Source organism: Rousettus aegyptiacus, unplaced genomic scaffold (genome assembly GCF_014176215.1).
Source record: "Rousettus aegyptiacus isolate mRouAeg1 unplaced genomic scaffold, mRouAeg1.p scaffold_m13_p_1, whole genome shotgun sequence".
NCBI classification, from domain to species: domain Eukaryota; kingdom Metazoa; phylum Chordata; class Mammalia; order Chiroptera; family Pteropodidae; genus Rousettus; species Rousettus aegyptiacus.
The window spans coordinates 150,311,201-150,336,067 of NW_023416284.1; the positions used below are offsets into that span (position 1 = coordinate 150,311,201).

General features: G+C 35.8%; 1 protein-coding gene and 1 long non-coding RNA gene across 2 annotated transcripts; one reads left to right on the plus strand and one right to left on the minus strand.

The window, feature by feature from the left end:
• Nucleotides 1–780: 780 nt before the first annotated feature.
• GPRC6A (G protein-coupled receptor class C group 6 member A) lies at nt 781–24,764 on the minus strand. Its single transcript, XM_016163652.2, has 6 exons — nt 21,670–24,764; nt 19,081–19,384; nt 15,895–16,731; nt 9,677–9,889; nt 5,845–5,968; nt 781–5,294 (listed from the first exon to the last, which is right to left on the minus strand). The coding sequence occupies exons 1-6, from the start codon at nt 21,861–21,863 to the stop codon at nt 4,186–4,188; spliced, it is 2,781 nt and encodes a 926-aa protein (XP_016019138.2). The 5' UTR covers nt 21,864–24,764; the 3' UTR covers nt 781–4,185.
• Nucleotides 8,329–24,867, plus strand: LOC107520187. The gene is made up of 4 exons (XR_004950942.1): nt 8,329–8,698; nt 10,194–10,319; nt 21,660–21,837; nt 24,759–24,867. It is a non-coding gene; the product is annotated as an uncharacterized LOC107520187 (long non-coding RNA).

Consider the following 24,867-nt stretch of genomic DNA (forward strand, 5'->3'; position numbering starts at 1 on the left):
TAAAGTCAATAATTCAACATTTATTGAATACCAGTTTGGGAGGTAGCCTTATGCAAAACCCAGAGTACACAGATGGTCATTTTACTTGTACCTTGTTCTTGGTATCCTCACAACCTGTGCTGACTGGCTTCTGATTTCATTCTGCCAATAAAGGGTGTGGTACAATGTGTGTTTTCCCCCAACTCCTGTATTTAACCAATAAAATATTTTAGTATGTGTGTTTCTGTTAGCAGGTAAAGGCATAACTCTATGAGTCAGTCTATCACAGAACTCTAAATGCTACCACCTCTGTACCCCAGGTCAATTTGTATTGAACATTGGAAAAGTTTCTGTTTGCATAATGATTTGGACTTGATTAGCAACCTATAAAGAGTTGAATACTTATATAATGGAGAATCGTTTGTCAGTTATAGAGTTATGGGTCCTTTTTTGTATGTTCTTTTTGCTAAGTTTTATTTTATTTCTTTATAATATTTAGATAATGCCTTTATAATAAAAAGTGTAAACCCTTTATTCCAAAAAAAGAGTAAGAATTCATTAACTTACACCAAAGTGATTTTAAGAGACTCCAAAGATAACAGACAATGAAAAGTATGGTAGTCATTCACTTAGCTGTTTTACATGGTGGCACAGATGTCGTTTTGGCTTCAAGAAATTCAGAATTTAATTACATTGAGTAACATTTTTTTTCCTTCTTGAATAATTGTTGAAAGCTATGTAGTTATAGTAAAACTCACAACTCTTCTGAAACAATACTTCTTTTATTGCTCTATTGGCACAACAGTGCTGGGATTTCTGTTTTGCGTGATCACTCTCAAGAATCTGGATGCTCTCCTACAGCTTTGCTCTCATGTCAACAGGAAAAACTGTTTTTATATCAACAGAGCAATGAGTCATTAAAATCACAAACAGAATACTCATTTCTTAACACGTTCATGTACATCAGAATATTTTATACCCTTAACAATTTTATAAACGCTTATTGCCATGTTGTGTGTGAATACAGTTAGGCTGAGCAGTAAATTAGAATTAACATCTTTTTTTCTTTCTTTCTTTTTTTAACATTCAGTCCATGTTGAAGTAACACTGTGGAAGGTCTTATTTAGCCAAGTAGGAGAATTTAACTAAATTCCGAAGGCAGCAAGAGGTTATTAATTTTTTCTGAATAGGAGAATGATAGTACTGGAACCAGCTTTAAAAAGATTGATCTGTGATAATATATTCTTTGTATTGAAAGGGGAATCCTGGGGGAGGTAATTCATTTAGAATTTTCCAAGAACAGAAGTGTGAAGTCGTAAGAGCTAAATTGTGGTGAGGATGGTCGTGGTTAACAGAGAGGGAAGAGTAGCTGAGAGAGCGGTGACTAAAGAAGAATTTACTATTCACTGTGCAATGGTGAAAAAAACTGGAATGTAGACTCCTTGAGAGGAAAGAACTCTTCTGTCTTTTATCATTCCCTGTTTGGGGAATTTTGCCTGATTCATAGTAGACACTTGATAAATACTAATTGAACAAATTAAATTAAAACAAGTGAATGCGATAAAGTGTAATAGGTCCTGTGATAGAGGCAGAAAGGAAGTCTTGGTAGAATGGGAGATTCTTGAATTGTGCCTGGTGGATTGGCTAGAGTGCTTCAGGAGAAAGGATTGAGGGGACATGAAGGCACAGAGAAGAGGTAGGCTCTGAGGCATGGAACAGCAATGTGTGGGTGTGGAAAATCCCTAGCACTTGGCCGTTCCTCAAGAGTAATGCATCACACAGGAAGGGGTAGACACTGGTGCTGGCCTGAAGTGTCGGGGCATCAGGATAAGAAGTTTTGACTTAATGTAGGTTTTAAAGCAACTGAGTAATATAAAGAGGTTTTTACTATAAAACTGTATCTAGTGGAAATGAGTGGAAGGTTTATTGAGACCTTTCTACATTTAGAATGAAACATTGAGGGACCACAGCCAAATGGAAAGGCTACTGAAACAATCAATGAAAGGGGTGATGTAGGCCTAAATTAAGGAAGCAATAACAGGGATAAAGACATGACAAGGTTTTGAAAAGGTGCAGGAGTTAGAAAGTAAAAGACAGACAATGAATTAAAGGTATAGAAGGGTGAAGCAGATGATAGGATGACTAGAATGAATCCCAGGGTTTCACCTAGCCCACAGGTAATACAATATGCTGAGAAATAGAAAATGGTAGGAGGAGGAGCTAGGAGAAGAAAACAATGAATCGAATTAAATTTTAGACATAATGACTTTGACATAAGTGTTAGAGGGACAAGCAGGTAGGTTCGTTAGAAAGTGACCTGGATCATGTGGTTTTGGGAGTTGTCAGGGTCACAGTTAAGACCATGAAGATAGGTAATATTGCAACAAGAGAGTATATTGGAAGGAAAGAGATTTAGACTGAGAGTGGAACTCTGTGGAATTCTCACATTTAAGAGTCAAGTGGAGGAAGACATATCAGCAACAAAGACCAAAACCGAGTTGTCAGGGATGTCAGAGAACTAAAAGAGCCTTGCACAAGAATGAAGAGCTTTGATCATTGAAAACTTTAAAATATCATGGGAATGAAGGATTTCAAGAAGGAGGGATAGTACGGCAAATTTCATTAAGATACAAGGTAGATAAATGCTTAAAAATGACCATTAAATTTGACAAATAAAATGTCACAGGTAACTTTTCTCTGAAGTATTTCAGTGGAGTGGTACAACTAGAAGCCAGATTTCAGTGGGCTCAGAATTAATGAGTCACAAGTCAACAATTCCTTCAAACACTCAGCTGTGAAAAAGAGGGAGAAAGAGAGCAGCAGCTAAGGAGAATGTCAGGCTTGGAGACAATGTTATTTTGTATGATTATCTATTTTATAAGGGTAGGAGTGATGTGAAACATGGCATCCAAATCTTTATCACCAGCCCTTACCTATCTCATGAGCTCATAGTTTTATATTCATATGAATACTTGATACATTTTGCTATTACTTTAGGTACTTCAAATTCAATATTCCATCTTCTACTCTAAACCAGTCTTCCTCTTGTCTTCCATGTCACCCTTCACCAAGCCAGACTAGCAGCCTATACTTCATTTTCACCAACCACTTCAAAAAATTACTGAGTCTTATATAGATTGAATATATATATTCCATCCTCCTTTTCATTACTGGTATCGATTCTGATCATTTCTCAACTAGACTCCATCTCCTACCCTGTATCAGTGATCTTTCTAAAATAGGACTTTGAATCTGTCATCTTTCTGTCAGATACTTTGATGGCCACCCTCTACTCATATGATAAAGACCTAAACTCCTTATGAAAGAACTTCAGTTTATGTCACTCATTCATGACCTAACTTCTACTTAGAAAAGAAGACTCCTCTCGAGAAACACCAGAATGACTGCACTCCCCTGAATATATCTTCTCAACATATTTTCTGCTGCTGCTCCTACTTTCCTCTTTTATCCAGAACTGTTTTCTTTTGATTAGGTAACTTTCTTTGATTAGCTAATTCATACTCATCTTTCAGGACATCATCTAAACATCATATCCTTTATTAAGCCTTCTTTGAAACCGTCCCATCATTCCCCAGGGTGACTAAGTACCACTTCACTATACTCTTACAGTGCCCCATACACATTACAATCATAGAATCTCCTGCACGGAATTGAAGATGTCTATATGTGACTGTCTACCCCTGGATTTTGAGCTCCTTGAGGTCAGAAATGATGCCTTAATCCTCTTGTTCCTTTGTATTTAGCATATCACCTGATGCGTGGTAACTGCTCAAATGTTGTTCAACTAAACAGAGTAGTGGAGATGGGAAGGAGAAGATGCTTAAGAAAGAATGAGACAACCCATATGATGAGGTTTGAGAAGAGTGGTAAGGGATGAAATAAAAATGGCATGTTACGGGATAATTTTGAATAGAAGAGGTACCTACAACTATGTGCCTAAGAGGAAGCAGGTAAAGATGGAGGCAGATGGAGGAAGTAAGATATAGAGAGAGAGTTTCAGATTGAGGAATCTACTTTTTTTGTTAAACAAGTCATTGGGCAGAGGGAGTGTTCAACCGAAATTTTGTAAAAATGGTGGCAGTGAAGAAACACAGAATATATTTGCTCAGAAAGTAAATGCACATCTTAAATGCAAAGACTCTAGAAGTATTTTATTCTGGAATGTGCCATTTCTTAAGGATTTGTTTATATACTTGAAAATTTTTTTCGAGGCCAAGTTTTAGAAACACTTGTAGCATTTGCCTTGCATATGTGTGCTACTGTTTGGAGATCTTTGCTTTTCTGACAGGCTGCAGACTTGCCACCAAGGCTGGGATTGTTCATGGTGATATTGGTGTTAGTGGAGTCCAGTGAAACATGACTCATGGCAAGGCTGCCTACACTGTGGGAAGAGTAACTGTAAATTGTCTTGAGAAAGGCAGATTTCGTGTTAGTTTCTTGCTTGCAAAGAATAACATAGCATTTGGGAAAGAATGTGCAACACAGGATCCCATAGTTAGATATTAAAATAACGATAATCTCCACAGCTGGCAAATATTTGCCAAATGTGGTAGCATAGACAGGGATGAATGTGATCCAAGCTATGAAGTAAATGAGCATGCCAAATGTTATGAATTTGGCTTCATTGTAATTCTCAGGTAATTTCCTGCCCTTGAAGGCAAATATGAAACAAATGAAGGCCAGGATTGCAATATAGGCCAACATGATGCCAAAGGCAAGGATGGATCCCTCCTTACATTCCAGGATAATGACTCTGGGCAAGGAGACATTCTCTTCCACAGTAGGAGCTGCAAAGATTAGCCAGAGTGTGCAAATGACAACTTGAATACCTGTACAAGTGAAGATGATCGGGATCGGTTTATAGAGGCACTTCAGGAAGTTCTGCAACTTGGGATCGAAACTGAAGGCTAGCAAAATTTTCAGGGACTTTGTCAAAATGCATGAGATGCAGAGAGTAAAGCTCATGCCAAATAGCGTCTGCTGGGTTTTACAGGTGAAGTCTTGTGGTTCTCCAACGAAAAAGCCTGTGCTGGCAAAGTTGAGGAAATGACAGAGAAGGATCACGTAGCAGATCACTAATCCTCCAGATGATTTCACAATGGGTGTGTTCAGGTTTCTTGTAAATATTATGCCAATGGCCAGAACAAACATGATTCCCATCAGGGAGAGGGCCAGCAGCAGGAGAGCCAAGGAGTCATTCCAGTTGAGATACTCCACTTCCTTTTCAAAGCACATTGTGCTCCTTACAGGGGCCCAATGTGTTTCGTTGTTGCATAAAAGGCAGTGATCCATATCTAAAAGACAGAGGAGATTCAGTTACATTGCAAACATTTAAACCAGGTGATTGTCCACAATGCTACAAATAGAATCCTTCTTAGTAAGAGCCCTGACTAGAAAACAGATAGAGATCATGATCACATTGGTTACTTATTAAAATAAAGTATACACAGAACCCAAAGAAAGTGAGAAAGAAAAGTGAATGAAGAGAAAGAGAAGAGAAAGAGAAAAAGCCAGTTGGGCCATGAGTCTTTAGGAAATTAATATACTTAAGATAGATGCTAGCCTCATAAACTTGCAATTATAGGTGGCAGTTCAGAGACTCTTAAGAATTCTGTGAACACAATGAAATACATATATGCCTTACTGTCGAATTGTATACCTGAAACTTACTGGATTTTGTTAACCAATTTCACCATAATAAAAATAAATGAATTTTTTTAAAAAGAAAATAAACTGATATTAAACTCAGAAACAAAAAAAGAATTATCTTAAGACAAGGGCTTTGGAATCAGATGCATCTCAAGTGCCTTGCTCCATCTCTTATGTTGTAGTGGCTATAATTACCTGTCTGATTACTGTAGTGATTTTCAGGACAGTTCACACATTCATAGCAGCAGATATGTTGACTTCTCATAGTTTTTTTCATTTGCCCAGGACTGCATTCCATGGAGCATTTGGATCGAATTCGCTGCAAAGTGAAAAGAAACCCCAAATAAAAAATTTAAAAAAGATTTATCCTAACATGGACTAAACTTAAAGATAATTTCCTAAATAGTATTTCAGTCTTTTTTTTTTTTTTTAAGCATAATAGAATTGTTCTATTATCTGGAGAAATGTGAACAAGTCTAAAAAATAGTAAATATTTCAGATAGTGAAACTCCTTTAGGAAGACAGAGTTTCCATCATGTTAACAAATTCTATAAACAAGTAAGAGAAATTAGCTCTTTCACACAGTCCCTAACCGAAGGAGAAATGTGTAGTGGTGGAACTAAAGAAAAAAAGGATAGTTTGGAATTTCCCAATCATGTGCTGTATGAAAAGTTTGACTATATAAGAAGATAATAAATTATTGGACTTTTATATTATTTAGAAGAAGCTTATTAATCACGCTGTCCAAGAACCATGTCCAATTTAATCTTAAAAAAGAAAACAACAGAAAAATTTTAATTTATAACCATTAAAGTATTAGTTAAAAAACAACCCTATGTATATGAGTAATATTTAAACCATCCTGAGAATTTAGGTTATAATTCCACTGTCACGATGTGAATCATACGTAGCATTCTACTTTTATAGAAACCTCTGTTTCCATTCTAGCTAGTCATTCCTCAGCTGTGTTATTTTTTCCATTCACAGCCCCTTTCTCATGACACATCTTGTGAGATAAATCTGTTATTGCTTCACTCTTACCCTTGGGAAGCCAAAGCAGAATGGGTAAATGAGACATTCTCTAGATTCTCTTAATGGCTTTTTCTAAGTACTAATATAACTAGTCTTCTCTATGGGAGATGAAAATGATTTGGCTGAGAGAGAAAAGTAGCCAAGATTCAGTATCCCTGTGTCTACAAGCACTGCCTTCCTTTTTCCCAGCCTAGTTATTGATCACTTGGGTTTTCAGCAAGCAAGGTATCTATCTGCTTTGTGGATTCTCCAGGACAAACTTTTAATCTGAAGTGTTCATACTCTGGAGGATGCTCAGAGTATACTAAAGGATTTATCTATGAGATAAAGCTAGACAGCATTAAGAGGACAAAAGTGCAACATTCCTTTCTAGAAACACAGCCATTTCCCTCCCCTCCACATAAAGGACAGCGAAGACATTCTAAAGCCTGGTATTGATAACTTCAGGCTATCAGTAGATTTAGGATTATCCAATGTCTCGGACTATGAGTTCCTATGATTTACCAGAAATGCTATAATCCAACAAACCTGCATATTGACAAGTGGGTCTTGGAATCTGACCGAATTGATTTCAAATATAATTGGTTTTTACTACCTCCTTGAAATATATAGATGTTTCCATCAGAAAGAAAAAACTTGTCTCTCTTTTTATGGTGATCAGCTCCTCCCATTCTAAAAAATCACTAAAAAATCCACTCCATTATTTGTTATTTTATCACCTTCTTCTTATTGTGTGTTGCTCCTAAAAAGTTTGGAGATAAGTCTAGGTAACAATTAAAAACAGTGTTTCTTGCAGAGATTATAACAGAGAATCCTCTCCGTATTCAATAAGAAAATGAGTCACAGCATAGTTTAAAAGATCCAGTGTAAGTTGCTATGTTTAAGCAAAGTGCTTGTTGGGTTCACAAGGTAGATATAAGGATGGTGATGATGATAATGAAAATGAGGATAAAAGTTTGAAAATATAGAAAGATGACTATCTTTCAAGGAGAAAGTATTTTTGCTTTACTGAAACTTATGACAGGGAAAATTAGAACAAAGATAGTAGCTTAAAGCATTACTATATTTATTCTTTCATCCAACCCATATTTTTTTGAGTGCCCATTATATGCCAGACACTGTTGTAATTGTTGGAGCCACAGCACGAAAAGGCAAAAATCCATGTTCTCATAGACCTTCGGTTCTATTTGATAACGTTGACAATATACAGGATAAAAATTAGCAAAATGTACAGAATGCTAGATAGGGATAATTGTTAAGGAGAAAAATAAGGATAGGAGGGTATAAGAAGTATTAGGTTGACATTGCAATTTTAAATAAAGTGATAGGTGATCGCTTCTGTGAGATGGGGACATTTTAGGAAAGACAGAAAAAAAGTAAGAAAGTAAACTGCATGGACATCAGAGAAGATTATTAAAGCAAAGGAAATGGGAGGCAAAAGGCCTTGAGCCAAGAGAAGTGAAGGCATGTATGGAAGAGCGGGGTGGCAGCAATAGAGTAGAGGACAAAAAGAGGTCAGATTCTGAACTCATTTTGAAAGTAAAACTTAGATTAGCTATCAAGTGTAACAGGAAGTGACAAGGATCCCACCAGGTTTTTCCATGAGCAAGTAGGAGAAGGGAGTTGCCATTTATTGTTTGGGAGCTCAGTTTTAGAGATAATCAATTTAGATGACTATTAGACATCCAGGTAGAAATGCCAGTTAGGCAGTTGTATATGTATTGGGTTTGAAATTCAGAAGAGAAAAATCTGGGAGTCATTTGTTTTTGATATAATGACGTTTAAATCCAAGAGCCTGAAAGAGATCAGGCTCTGAAATGAAAGGTGTGGACAAAAAAAAAAAAAAAGAGAGAGAGAGAAGTTCCGAGCTTTGGACACACCAATATTTATAGACAGTGAAAATGAGGAAGAATCTGCAAAGGAGTCTGAGAAGCAATGGCCAGAGATAGAAGAGAAAATCGAGTGAGTGTGGTGTTATGGAAGCCAGTGAAGCACTTCACAGAGGGGAGACCAGCCAGTAAGTAAAGAAAGATAATGTTTGGATTTATTAACTTTGGTGAATGGAAAGAATTTTGATGGAATTAAAGAGTTTAAAAAATTATAGAAGAGAGAAATTTGGGGCACTGAATATATTTAACTTTTTAAAAGATTTTTGTTTTAAAATAATAGAATAATGGGCAATATATGAAGGGGGAGGGTGAGGATCAAAGGACTTTTTTCTTCCTTTTATTTTTAATATGGGAGGAACAACAGCACATTTGTATCATCGTATAGATATTATAAGAAAGAAAATACTTGAGGATGCAGGAGAGAGTGGGGCATTGCCAGAGCAATATCCTTGAGTAAGTGAAGGGGGTTGGGATTCAAAGGTCAAGTGTAGGAGTTGACCTAGGAGCACAGACAGTCCAGCCACAGTGCCAGATGGAAGGCAGGGACATGGGCACAGATGTAGTAGCAGGGGAACTCTAGAGTTTTCTTCTGATTGTTTGCTTTGTTAGTGAAAGAGGAAGCAGGGTCAACTGAAAGTAAAGATGGGGAAGATATATTGGAGACAGAGGAAAAAAAACATTAAAAAGCCATCTAGGTAGGTGGGCAGGTTAATAAACTAGGATGATAGTCTGATTGCCCAGCAGCATTGGGGCTCACTGGAGGTTAGAAATCATGAATTTAAAGTCAGAACCGTCAGCAAGGTGTCTTTTCGTGTGTTTGGTTCTTTTCCAAGTTCGGCTACATGGAGCCTACACTGATTAGGTAGAGAGTTTAACTTAACCAGGATTTTGCTTTGGTCGAATGAGTATGGCTAAAGGGGTGGGGGGCAAGGGAACTGAGGGTGTGCACAAGGAATTGAAACGCAAGTTGACCATGGAACTTAAGGAGGAAAGTTGGAGACAGTGAACAGGTAGTAGCATCACTGGAGGTCCTCATGAGGTCAAGGACTTTTGCAGTCGAGGTACCAATTGATTTGAATGCTGCAAAGCAGCCTACAGACAATTACCTTAAGATTCCTGAACTCGTTTCTTGTTTCCCGGTCTGTGATGATAAAGACATCATTCTTTAGGTCATATTGTGCCATCTTTGTGACAGTCATGTGGCCATCGATCTCCTTCCAGAGCACAACATCATATCCAGTATTCATATCCCCATGGGCATCAAAATGAAATGAGTTCCCTCCATCAGTGAATGTCACATTTTTCAGTACCTCAAGTAACTATAAAAAACAATAACAGAAACAAACACTAATAGAAATATTATAAGTGTATATCCATTATCTCAATTATAACAGTGCCTTACAAGGAATATCACTTAAAAATTCGAAGAAGGCAATTCTGAATCAGTGGGTATGGTAAGCAGTTGATAAAGTTCTTAACTGCCTGCAACAATTTGATAATTCTAGCCTCATTTCTGCGAAAGTCTTGCTCTGTGAATTTGAGAAAGCAAGTTAATGTTTTTGGAGGGGAGCTTCTCTAGCCCATAAAATTGAAATCTGAAAATATTCTTTTTTATTGTTGCAGGATTTCATAACGTGTCTTCTGGGGCAAATGCCTGAGCTTGAATTATGGTTCCATATCTCATTAGTGGTGTGAACTTGACAGTTACAATTTCTTTCCAGGCCTCAGCTCCCCCATCTGTAAAATAAGGTAAATGAAACCTACCCTATAGGTTTATTGGAAGGATTAAATGTAATTAGGCATGTAACAAGTTTAGTTTATAATCTGCACAGATTAAAGATTAATAAAGGTTAAATTAATACCTATTAATACCTGTATCAGCTAATAGGGATGTAGTGCAAACAAATAAAAATATTTTGAGTATATTAACTAAAAATTTCAACTGACATTCATATACTACTTGCTAATATTCAAATCTGTGATATCCTTTTACTCCATCACAACTCAGTGAAGAATGCTGAGCAGGAATCATCTTCCTCTTTTCTTAGATGAAGCCACAGTTATGGGTTGAAGAAACTAATCTGAGGACACATACCTTAGCTTTCATTCTGGGGTCTTTCCATTGCACCTAATTCAAAATCTCTTCATGTTTTTTCCTTCTGACTCAAAAGTAATCACCAACGTGCCATCTGGAGCTATGGCATGGGGGCAAATCATCCTTACTTCTAGAGTCAATCGACCCCAGTCCTTGGCGGGGTATGAGGGGATAATCCAAGCCAGAGCTCACCATCCTTAAAATGAAGGCTGAGGGGACAGAGAGAGCTACAAACCTGGGAGACAGTCCAGTTACGACAGTATCCTGTTCCTGGGTGTGTACTAAAGAGCATCCCCACCAGAGAAATTTTTTTTAGTTGGTGGGCATAAGTATGAGAACGGCTATTGCCCACTCCATCAGTTCATACTTTGCTACTTATTGGATGGAAAGTGGGCATCTTATTATCTCCAGTGGTTTTCAAGTCTGCTTCAGTGATTGAGTGCATAGTAAAATGATTTTTGAGAGGATACAAATGTGGTGAAAACTACTTGTCTTATTACCTAATTTATACAGTGAGATTGCATGCATTACACCTAGGACAGGAAATATCTTACTGACAAATGAAGCAGCCATATTAAGCTTGTGCTGCAGCAGAAGAACACGGGACTAGGTGGGAAGAAAACCGGTTGCAGTTCTGCCTCAACCATTAACTTGACATACAGTTGTAGCTGAGTAAGTAAGTACCTTCTGTGAACACACCTTAACCACTCATTATCTAGATCTATGATGCCATTTTGTTGAGCGCGAAGTCTAGGGAATGAGGTGAAAGTATTCTATTTGAATAAAAATATTTTTCTACTCCCCAGTTAATCGTCTATGACTGTTTTAATTTTTTTTTTTTTTGTCAAGAGAATCAAGTTATATTTTAAGGTAGACGTATTAGCTACACTAGTCATGCCAGTGGCCAAATGTCACTTTAGTAAAATCTCTGAGTGTATTGATTTTATTATACATTCTCACAGATTTCATAGTCCTTTGAATGAATGTAAATTAATTAGTATTACATTAAAGAAGCAGGATGTTATGTCTAACATGATGGAATTAACCAAAAAATATCTTTATCTAGCAATTGGATGGAAGAAAAAAATGGAGGGAACAAAACTAAAAGAATAAGCGAGGGCCTACTGTCAACGTTTCCACCTATACCTGTATATTGATTTTTATTCTGTTCCTTCCTTAAGCAATACACACATATAAGTGCCAGTAACTCAGTTCTTTAGGGAGCATATCCTCTTCCACTCTTGTGTTTGAACTACAATTTCCACCTGTTTTTTCCTGCATTTAATTAGGTTTTACAGGGTAAAGTTCTGACACATACACGTTCTGTAAAGGATGATAACATTGTACGATGTAAATAAACTAGAGCAATTCTACCCTTGTTCTTACCGGAAAGAGGGTGGAGGCAAATAAAACAGCGTGTTCATTACTTGTTAAATATGACAGAACAGTTTCTCTGCATTAAAGTAAAATTGAACATTACAGTTTCAGTTATTAAGCTATTAAATTCTTTTTCCATCAATTATTTATATTTTATTGAGACTCTGAAATTCACTATAAATCGACACTACAAAATTTAGAGAGTAGAATTCACATTTCCATTATTAGATAATTCACCTCTGTATGGTAATGACCTGTTTTTTGAGAACACGAGACCAGGACACTCCAATTAAGCTGTCGTGGTCGGCATTGTTATCTGTTTCCCTAACTACACTGATGTCCATTCTATCTCCACAAGTAAGCTGTGCTTATGGAAAGAGGTAACTGTGTGAGTAAACTAGGGAATAGCAGAAGCAGCAGGCTTGCATCTCTGTCTGGCACCCAATCTATGTTTTTTTCTTTTGTGAAGTTTTTGTGGTAGAATGAAAAGCCCACTGGACTAAAGCTGGGACAGTTTCACTGCTAACTGTGTGGGTGACCACGGGCCAGACCCTTATTGTTGAAGTTCCCTCCATCTTTAAACTGCTGCAAGTCTCAGTCACATTCCCTGTTTCCACTTCCTGAGGATGGAATATAAAGAATATGGGTCCTGTGGACCTACCACATTATAAAGATTAGAGATGATGAATGTCAGTTCCTACTATAACATGCTTTAAAAATATTTAGTTATTGCTTTTCTTATCACTCCCAAATCACTGTCTTCTTGGAACATGTCTCTTCTGACTCCTGGACTAATATCTGATGATCATTGCTACACTAGAATACCTCATAAGTTCTTCAAATTCAACATCTCCAAAGCAAAATGCTTAATAGTTCCTCTTGCCACCAGACCTCTACTTTTTTCTGTTTCCAACTCAAAAAATGGCACCAAATTTTTGAATAATTTGCAACATCTTTGCTTCTATCATCCTTTATATCCAATCTCTCTCCAAATGCTCTTCTTCCTTCCTCTTAAATATCCATTTATGTCTCTCACACTTGTAGTACAAGGCATTTTTATCTTATGCTTGAATTACCAAATTGGTCTTTTTCCCTTTAGTCCTGTGTCCCTCTAATCAATGCACACTATGGTGGGAATGCTGTTTCTATAATGGAAAGCAGAGCACTTCACTTTCCTGTCTAAAAATATCTTTAATTGGCTCCCCTTTGTTCTAACAAGTCCAAATATTTAAACACAGTAGACAGACTTTCTGTTTAAAGGATGGTCACTGTATCAGTGTCACCTGAAAGCTTGTTAAAAGTAGAAACTTTCAGGTGACTCCTTACCTCCAAACTACTGAATCAGTATCTACATGATAATAAGATTTTTGTGCAATTCAACTGTACTTCAAAGTTTGAGATGCTCTATTAACAAAGCCCTAATAATGATCCTTCACTAGACCCTGAGTCTCATTTGTTTCTAGTTTCCTCAAAAGACTCCAGTTCCATGGCACTATTTTCTCTCCCACAGGATGCCATGCTTTATCTCCCTTCTGGAACTTTGCTGGAGTATTTCTGCCCTGGCTAACTGCTACTCATCCATCATATTCTCTAGAGATGTCATGATCTTTGGAGAATGTTCTCTAAATTACTAACACTGGATTAGTTGTCTCAATTGCATGCTTCTCTACCTTCTTGTGTTTGTATGAAACATTGTAATACATCATCCTGTGTTGTAGTCAGCCCTCTAATTGTTGATTGTATACCTCACTAGATAAATGATTCCTTTAGGGATAAAGCTATCTTAGTTTCTATAATATTTTTAGCACTAACACAATGCCTGGAACATTGAGACATCCAAAAGATATTTGCTAAATAAATGTATTTATAGAAGTTGAACTCTCAGACATTCTTTCAACCCATATACATTACTTACCACCTTGTATGTCATTAGAAGTAAAGGAAAATGAAAAAGAAAACCAAAATCACTATTGTACTGTCCCTGAATACTGCTCAGAGATATCAGCAAGTGTGGAGCCAAAGTAAGGATTATCCTCAAATATTGGGAAAAACTAACTCCTTTCCAGCTTTTTAAATCTAAAATCATTCAGAATCTCTTATTTAAATATTCATGAATTTTACCAGGGGACAAAATAATATTGAGGAATGTGTCTTTGATTAGTGACCCTGAATATTGCTGATCTTTTAAATTTAATGTCTATAAAGATTCCTTTATAAAAAGAGAAAATTGTTTGCACTATTTGTCTGACTGAACTGGGCACAGACCTAGCTCACTCACATCATGATCAAAGGAGCAAGGCACTCTCCTTTATTTCCTTTTCAATCTGTTTCTGTTTGTTTCTAGATAGGCTCCCTTGGACATAAAGAATAACCTCAGGCTTCTAGTGTTTAAATAAAACATTTTAGCAGATTCTGCTTAGATTATACTTTCTTGAGTCTTTTCATCAGAATGTTTGAGATTTATTCCTGATTTAAAATACTTTCCCAGAGATTTAGAGGATAAATAGCTCTTCTATTTGTATTTGTTTTTCCTTATGAGCCTTCCGTTTATCCTGTCTGTCTCCGTGATGTTCTATTTTCTCTGCATATTCTTTCAATCTCTCATTCGTAAAATTCTATGTTGTGGTTTCATTACGGTGGTCTACTTAATTTACAGTTTTTACTAGGCCCTCATTAAAAATTTTATAATACAGTGTATGCTTTCAAATGGGCCTCTTAAAATCACTAGATATATAAATAAATATATATTTTTTAAAAAGACAATTTTAATTTTAAAAAATCCTAATATCTAGTCTTTTTCATTAGGTTTTGTACTTTTTATTTATAAGGTAAAAACTAGTTTTAAAATGAGCAGTTTAAATATCCTATGACCATCACATGATCCATCCAAATGTAATCTGATTGACTCAGACCTCGGAGCTTATGTTTGTGGGTATTTAAAGTAGAAAGTACAAAATTAGAAATAGCTTGTCTTGTATACACATTTGTAAAATCAGAAGAATTGAGTGTTATTCTCTTTCACCTACTTTTCCCTTACAATTTAAAAGAAATATGTTTTTTAGAACGTGATTCTGCCTCAATACACATTATTGAGGAATTTATTCCTGAAGTCTAAAATTTATCATCATATAAAGCAGCAATTTACTTTTAAGTGCTTTGTTTATGGGCATTAAAAAAGAACAATGGAAAATTTAAACTAAGGCTGCATTAAGCTTTGAGTTCCTACAAAAACAATCAAAGAGGAGAAAGGGAAAGACTTCTTTTATGTGCAATTAGTGTTCATTTTAAACTGAGATATAGTAGGAATTGTAATGATTGACCTAACGACAATCATTTGAAGAAGACTAGAGAGATAGTCCTAAGTAAGAGTCATAACTGGAGACACCATGAAAAGTAAAGGGCGTGAAGTCAGAAGAGCCAGACTAGAATTATATTTCTGGCATTTCCTAGCTTTAGTTTTCTCACCCATAAAATTTAGTAATAATAAAAAGAATCGTTAAACATGTTGGTCTTGTGTTTTTTAAGAGCATTAAAAGAGATAATTTATATGAAGCCTTGATCAGATACAAATCCATAAACTCATGGAAAATCGAATTAGCAACAGAAATCTTCTTGGAAAATAAAAGAGAACAACTTTGGTTGTCAGAGTAGGAGGTGAAAGTAAAATAACAGCTCTGTTATCCTTAAGAGCAAAGAGCTAGCTAATGGTAGAAATACAGGTTATTCAAAAACTGAAGGAGTCTACAAAGGAGTAGTTTTAAGAACAGTTCATATAACTCTTTGCAAATTAAAACAATGAAGGATATGGAGGAAATGATGGTAGGGAATTTTCTTGGACATGTGAGTTAGTACCTCCCATGGTTGAAAGGCATTGGGGTTCTGACAGTCTCGAGCTTGACACAAATCCCGAAGGGCATAACCAAGGGCAAACACTGCGAGCTGAATACTGTGAACCAGTCCTGGCTCAGCGTAATCCCACAGGAAGTCATTCCTCCGGAAGAAATTCCTTTCTCTATCCTTGTTAGCCTTGTAGGCCAAAATCCCCTGAGAATGGTTGGAAATGCATTGACTCAAATCACTGTCCTTGACATATTCACAGGCAGACAAGAGCATGGTATATTCATTTAAGGGTTTGTTATTATCACTAGGAAACAGATGCAGATTTTGAAGAAAGGACTGGAAAGAGGAAATATTTCCTTTTCTAAAAGTAAACCCTACAATTTTGCCAATCTTTTTAACATTAGGGATGCTGGTAATCTTGGTGGCTGTTGACCAATTATCACTAGCAATCCAGACCTTATTTATATTCCTCTTGATGGCTTTACTAAAGAGATCAAAAACATGGAATTGCCTCAGAAATACCACAATGACATTAACGTGGACTTCTGCTATGATTTTCTCAAGTGTCTGATTGATCCTGACTTCGATGGTATTATCTGAGAGGAAGGCAGGGAGAACTTCTTTGAAGGCTATGCACACGTTATTTGCTGCAGTCTGAATTGCAAAAGTGTTGAGAGCTAATCGTCCATAGTCATCATCTGTGGTTATGATGCCAATCCAGTTCCATCCAGATTTCTGAATCAGGTGGACCATTGCTTTAGTTTGATAGAAGTCGCTGGGCACAGTCCGTAAAAATGAAGGAAAACGAATTTTGTCGCTTAGGATTTCTGCAGTTGATTCGTAACTCACCTGAAAATTGACAGAATCTTTTGGTTACAGTGTTGAAGAGCTCCAGGTGGCTGCTCATAGTGTGTGTTCCACTCTTTGATTATTGTTGAGTTTTCATAAACTTTTACTAAAGTCTCTGGTCCTTTCCAGCCTTCACTTTCAGTGAACTCTTCCTTTACAAATAATGTAAATCATGATATTTGGTACCTGGTGACTGTTTTAGAGTCATTGCTCTTTAATTATTTCATATTGTGTATGGCATAGCCCTTTGAGGGTTCAGACTCTACCTTATATCTCCTTCTATACTTCCTTATCTATCTATATCTATCATATCTCAGACCAGGGCCAAGGGTGGTTATTATTTAAATACTTAGAGATAAATACAGGAAAGACACAGCCAGTCAAAAAAGCAAAATGCATTTTGGGGCATTCGGTATGTTCAAAATTTTGTCTAATTTACAACTTTGATGATTTTTATTTTAGATAAAATAAATCATCCAGTCAAATAATCACCTAGTCCAAGGGTCAGCAAACTTTTTCTGTAAAGAACCAAATATAAAATATTTTAAGCTTTGTTGGTCGCATATGATCTCTGTCATATATTCTTTTTTATTTTTGTTACAAACTTTTAAACATATAAACATAATTTTTAGCTTGACAGCTTAAGAGCTTGAGAGCCACATTTGGTCTGCAGGCTGTTTTCTGATTGCTGATCTAGTCAAACAAGCATCAGCATTTGGGTAGACCTATCTAATGTGTGCAAAAGTTTTAATGACTTACAGCTTTCGTGCAATTGAACAATTGCACTGTGTCACTTGCTCAGTGAATTTTTTTTTTTTTTTTTTTTTTTTTTTTACTGTCTACAGCAGCCAAATGGTATGATGGGAAAACAGTAGGCTTTGGAGTCAGATAAACCGACAATCCTAACTTCAATAAATTTGGGGAAGTTAGTTAACATTTTGTTACCTAGGATTCTTGTAGAGATTACAGGAAAAAATTTAAATGGATATAACACTTGGTGGACCTTCACTAAACCTTAGTTCACTTCCTGGTACCTGATGTTGCCATACCCGCCTGTGCTGTGAGAGCTGGACTTCTGTAAACTCAGTGTTACCCATTCAGGCCCCCTTTCCTTTTGCATTGTCTATCATGGAAATTACATGTCTACATTAAACGATTATTGTCAAAAAGAGTCTACTCTTCTTACTTATCACTTAACTAGCATTATATATAGTCTAGAAATTTTGAGTCTGGAATATCTGAGATATTTGGGGGCACAATTATTTTGTTTTGTCATTTTGGATTTAAACTTTCTTATAATCACCTTCATTAGCCCATAAGATAATAATGGAACTCTTGAGTCTTTCATGGGCATATACACTTATTTATCTTAGCTCCAGAAAGTTATGTATTTTGAATTCTTATGCATGTTTATTATATTTTTTATCTGTTCATTTCTATCACGTGATCATTTCTTGGTAATCTGACTATAAGCCTTTTTATTTTCTAACTTTTAGCTTCTAATCTCTCTTGAACTTAGAAAGCAGTGACTTACTGAGTTACAGAATGATGTGATATGAAGACAAGTAGCAAAATAAAAGCCAACAGGACTCGCTTGACTCTGTATTATGCAAGAATTTAGTGCAGGACTCTGTAAAATCTGTTTTGGTCTTTCAGAGACCCTTTCGCTTAATCCTTGTGATTGGTTTGCATTACAGTGAGATATGTAGTTCCACAGTCTTTGCTCAAAGTGATGAGAGCATCATGCTCAGAACAAATGTAAATCATACCACAGCTAATAAGATGCCACATGATCCGGCCTTGGCCTATGCATGTAAATGTATCTCTTACTACACTCCTTTCTGCTCAACTAATCTAGACATATTGACGTTTTTGTTATTCTTTGAATATGTCAACTCTGCACTTGCTGATTTTCAGCCTAGATGCTGTCTTCCCCTTCCCCATCTTCCCTCGGCTACCTCTTCTCATTTAAGTTTTAAGCAAAACATCACCTGGAGAAGTCTTCCCTGACCTCCACTTCCCCTTATCCCTCACTCTCTCTTCTGTTTTCTTCATAGCACCTGACTGATGTTATTTCAGAAACAAAGTAGTTGAGGTCCTCAGAGGTTTGTGTCTGATCCAAATCACATTGAAAACTGTCAGAAACTGGACATGACAGATTGAAGGTTGGCTATTACCTCAGTGCTTTGTCTACTGTTTGATCCAGAGTAGGGCACATCCTTTCTTTGATGGAAAAGAAAGGAAAGTTAAAGGAAAAGCAACTTTCTAACTATTTTCCCAGGTTACCTTGGTCCTTTCATAATAAAGAATATAATCAAAACCAATGTATGGAGGTAGAACAAAACTTACCTGTGGGATGAGCTGTAAATTCAACATCCTGGAGACAGCCATGCTTATTTCTGAGTAGCCAGCCCCTATGACAGCCTTAACCCTTGGCATGTAGCTGGAATAGTCACATTTAACCTCCACAATTTCTCTGGAGCAGTTGAACTTAGAAATAAATCTCAGAGCAGCTGCCATTGCCACTGTGACTTCTGTACAAGTGTCATAGATTTCGTACCCCAGTTTTACTCCAGATAATAGTGTTGAATTATTGATCATCTCAATGCTGTGTATCATAGCAAGAGTTTGAAGAAAAATTGATATTTCAAAGCTGTTGAGAAACAAGTATTTTTTTGAAGTCAGAATATAACCCTTCCACAGATATGGTGATATATCATTTTATCCACATTTCTACCTTATAGTAGACACTTTCTGGATCAGTAAAGCTTACCTCTTGAGGGGTCTAAACTTTATTTAAAAATAATTTTTGATGGAAACCTTTCTAAAGGGTATGTAGGAACTCATAGTTTCTTAAAAGGGTTCTATGGAACAGGATTTAACTCTTTCTTAATGAATTTTGGGATAATTTTGAACATTCAATTTAATATTCAATAATATGGAGATGTTTGATTTTTGTTCCTTTTTGTAGTTAAATGTCAGCATTTTATTGCTATCCAAGCACCTGCTTTTTAGGCTCACAAGCTCATCTTTTACTTTTCTGATTCTAATCTGTTGTGGTCTAAAACCAAATTGATAAGACTCTTAAAAATTACATATAAAACAGGCTCAGAATAAAATCCTAGTGCCTTCTCCTAGGCAAAGGACATTATATTAGCTCCAACGCATAGCTATTTTCTCTTTCAGCAGGCTTTACCAATTGACTTCTAGATTTGTGATTATACCAGAGCATTGAGTTGTTTGATTACTGATTTACTGTTATGTTTATTTCATCACCACTATATATAAAAGTTTACAAACAGAACCTAAAACATAGTAAGAGATCAATAATGGTTATGATAAATTAAATAAAACTATTTGAATAATACTACTTGTCATAGTACACTAAATGTTAAGTTTGGCAAATTAGCATAAAGTTTTTAATTTAAAGAAAGGCACAAAGAAGAGAGAAAGCTTAAAATAATGAATTGTCAGCCAATTAAAATGTATTTTCAGAGTACCCCACATGTTGGCTCCATGAGAGTCAGAACCTCTTTGGTGTATTCACTTCAGTATCGCCAGTACCTAGAATTGGGCTTAGGTAATGTCAGTGTTTAATAACTAGTTGTTTAATGTTGAATGACTACTATTCTCTCAAGGAGTGACAATAAGGTAAAAGGATGTTCAACTTAGTGGTTTTTTCCCCCCCAGGACATATTTCCTTATTAGTTCAAATGATTCTTTAGTGCTTTCCATCCTTAATTGTTGGCTTATATTTCTGGGACTCAAATCTGCAATCAGTCTTTGGGTACCAATTTAGTGCTCTAAAAATCTTCATTAATTATTTTAGGGTATTCCCTGGTATTCATGATAATCAGCAATTATAATGAGAGTAGTTTAACATGCCTAGCTTCTGGGCAAAATGCCAGGAAGGGATCTCAGTGTGCGGTGGGATCACATTTTATCTGAAGGCATTCTTAGAGGGCTTGATCAATACTTTTCTTTTTTAATTTAAGTATAGTTGGCATCAATAGCAAGTACTTTTTGATTTCAAAAGAAAGAAAAAATGGAGGAGAAAAAAGGAGGTCAAACTTACACACAAAAACATCAAGATAGAAATAAGGATGTTAGAGGTAGAAGGAAGCGTGAGTTTCACATGGCTGTCGCAGCAGAAGCTGATGCCGCCTGTGTCCTAAGAGGGTGCCCAGGCCCCTTATTTTACCAGTGAAAACTTTGAGAACTGGAACTCAAGGAATTTAAGTAATTTGCCTAAGTTTACAAAATTAGTTTGCCCCCAAACTGAAATTGAAATTTAAATATCCTGTTCTCTTTAAAGAAAAGCCATTTGTAATATCCTCTACCCAGCCATACTTCTCCATATTACACTGTGCCAAATGTCTTTTCTAGAGTCAAGTTTTCACAGTGTATAGTGGCCATCCAAGAAGGAACACTCCGAGTTGAGGTTGGGCTTTAATATATCATGAAAGAATTAGATTCTATCAAGAAGGAAATGAATAAAATGTTGACAAAAACGTTTGTGTAGAGAAAAAAACTAAATGTAGTCTACTTTAAACAAATAATTAAATAATAGATCCATGTTTAAAACAAAATGCATGTTGTGGATAATAAGAAATAGAAATGAGCTATATGTGGTTGTGGTGGCTACAGTGTCTTCGTATTGGTTTTCTCTATTGACTTCAGAGATTATTTTTTTAGACAAAATCCACATAAATATATTAATGGAAAGCATTCATTGTCTCTGCACTTGGAGGTTAGTTATACATATAGATATAGATATGCCTCTCTTTTAAGAAAGCATCACAAGACCATGTGCAACTTAAAAATACAAGAATTTAAATTTTATTACAATAAGTTAGATATAAATACAAGTAAACATTTACATGCCAGTTTCACTGTATAATCTTGAAATCTAATTGTATGCTTTAAAGCTTTACTTACCCAACACACTTCTGGATTTCTGGTCGTCTGGGATAGTCTTCTGAGGACAGCATTTTTTCATGAATATCAAACAAACCTCCAATCATGATGTGCCCTGGAGAAGAGGCAGCCACAAAGTCATCAGGGGTCTGGCAAGGCTGGGAAGAAGCAAGAATAATAACAAAGCAGGTAATCATTATAATCAACAATGCCATGTTTCCATCTCATCTGCTCACTTCATGCACGTTCTTAGGAATTGTTAAGTTCGCAGAGTATTAACATGTTCCTGTGTCACTTTTAAACACCATGTACGGTATAGGGCAGTATCAAGGGCCAGAATCACTCTGTATTCAAATACTTGATGACAGTCAAAACAGTTCTTCACCAATAAGAACATATCAGACTTTCTAACACTGCTTTGTTGGAGATTTATGATAGCAGGAACACTAGGTGAAAGCTGATAGAATTAGAAACACAGGCTCACTGTGACGGCACTCTCTTACTTCACTTATGTCAAGGGCTTTAAGTTATGTTGGCATTTCTTTTGAAACAGAGGTATTACATTCAAGGCATAAAAGCTTCAATGTAGTTTAAATCTGTTTAGAAAACTGGCATCCCGCTTTTAATTTTTTGGAAAAGTTCTACTTAAAAAAATGAAATTCAGTTAAGTTTAGGATTTATCCCTTCCTGTTTATGTGTGTTAGAAATAAGTAGCTTTTGCAGTGATGGGAAAAATTAAAATTGAGATGAAACATGTTACAGTATTTTGCTTTGAACAAGAAAGTTCTGTTATATATCATTGACACTTGCACAGTTGTTTGTGGGTTTTATTTTTATAAATTTAGAAGTTATTTCGGGGTACATGTTCTTAAATTCTGGGAATCTGAACTAACATGATTTTATGGATATCTTTTAGAATTTAATAGAGGATAGATAAATCCCAGTAATTTAGGCATCATTAAGAAAAATTAAAAATTTTAAACTTTACTTTTTAAAATTAATCTTTACAAACATTGGATTAAGAAGAAACATTATAGGCAAGCATGTCCAAATCTAATACATCTAGTTTATTTGATGGATAGTAGACACATTTAAAGGAATTTCAGAAAATAAAAGAGTATAATGGCTAATACGGCATTTTTTATCATCCAAATTAACTTCGGTTTCCATTGACGTATGGGGTTGTGCTGACTGAAGAGTGGAGAGTCAAAGTTCTTTACAATGTCAATTTTTTTCTTAAGTCTTACCATTTTTACCTGTGACAAGATTTCTTCTTAGGACCCAAACCAGTTAACTTCAGCTGTCCAGAATGTTTAATCAACATACATAAGTTTGATGACTCTTCAAATGCTTCACAATTAAATTTTACTCATCTTAATCTTATTATTCATTTGTGTGTGTGCACACAATTGAACAAAATCTGTTTTCATAAATGTAGTTATTTTGCTAAAATTACTTCCAAGGTCTGCTGTAATTACAGTTCAAAAATGATTTTGGTAAAGACATACTAAAAAATAAGAAATTCAGATAATTGTCAAGCAAACATATATAATAAGTGTTTTAAGCAACTCAGAGTGATTCTGAAAGTATGACCCTCATGTGACCATGTTAATTTGAAAATTCAGTGACAAAAGTTATACCAAATGATTTCTCTTAGGTTGCAATTTTAACAATATTTAGGGTCTTTGTTATCTCACAAAACTTAAACCACATTTTCTTATTTTAATAAATATAATTTAGTTGGAAAGTCTATTCCTCTGAAGGAGCCTTCTGAAGGTAGGAAAATAAAAAGGTTTTGAAAGCTTTGCCCTGTAAAATGCAGTGTCATGTGGCGGAAAGGGCTCCAACTTTGGCTTAGACCCGGGCGGCCTTACCTACCTCGGGATATCATCATGAGAGAGTTACTTAACTTTTCTGAACAATAATTTTCTCATTCATAAAATACATAAGATACTCTACTTCATGACTATGTTTTGAGACTTTTGCTGAATTGATTTGTAAAGCTTCTGCATTCTAGTAAGCACTCACTGATCAGCTCCTGTCTTAGTCAGGATTACTATGGTAAAAATACCATAAACTGGTGGCTTCTAAACTAGAAACATCCATGTACCTGGAAAGAATACAAACATTTATTTTGTTGGGAAGGCCAAGATATTTCACCGGCAGATTCGATGTTTTGTGAGGGCCTGCTTCCTCAATCTGGGTTGCCTTTTCACTAAAAACCTCACATAGCAGATGGGACAACGGAGCTGTCTCTGGCTTCTTTTATTAAGGGTACTAATCCCATTCAAGAGGTCTGTTCCTCATGACCTTCCCACCTCCTAATACCATACCTTTGGAGTTAGATTTCAGGACACGAACTTTGGGAGGACACAAACTTTCAGAACATGGCAGCTCCCTCTTTTCCCTTTCTAAAACCATACTGAAAGTTATTATTTCCTAAAGTTGGGTGCTTTCCATAGTTGGTTAAATCATTGTCCAGAACTCTTACTCAAACATCTTAGAAGTTGTGATGCTTGTAATAGTGTCACTGGCTGGTCATTATCTCCCTATAATGTAAATCCATTATTAAGGTAAGCTTGGAGGAAGACACAGAGTATATTTATTACTTCAGAATGCTATTGGACACATTATCTTCACCATTGTAGTTTTTATTACTATCAAGACTTAATTTTAAACTAGGGACAAAACTTTTAACCATAATTTAGAATCTACAATACCAGTACAGAGTTTTTGCTCTTTAAAAAGGCTTAAAAATGACAATAACTGTTACTATTTCAAGAGCCGGTTTTTTTTTTTTTAAATATTTGTTTGTTTGTTTTTCTTTTTTTACCTTAAACAACTGTTTCTGGAGGATAAAAACTCTTAAAGAAATTTTGAGAGACATTTTTGATAGCACTAGCTTATTCCTCCTTTTGATCTCAAGGTTCTATATTTCTTTGTTACTATCTTTATATGATGAGGTATCTAGTTAACATTATTTAAAGGGAATAGTAGAGAAGTGATATCACTTTCCAAGTAATTCTCATAAAGACACCATTGTCCTGCTTGGACAAGTATAATATGGATATGTAATCATGAGTAAGGATGCTTTGTTCTATCATTTTTAGTTTGTAGCACTGATGATGGGATGACTTCTCCCATGATGAAAGGCTGCTGTGAAGACGGGGTCAAGCTGGAAACGGTTCTGTGAGACCAGAGGAGCAGAATGTAGCATCA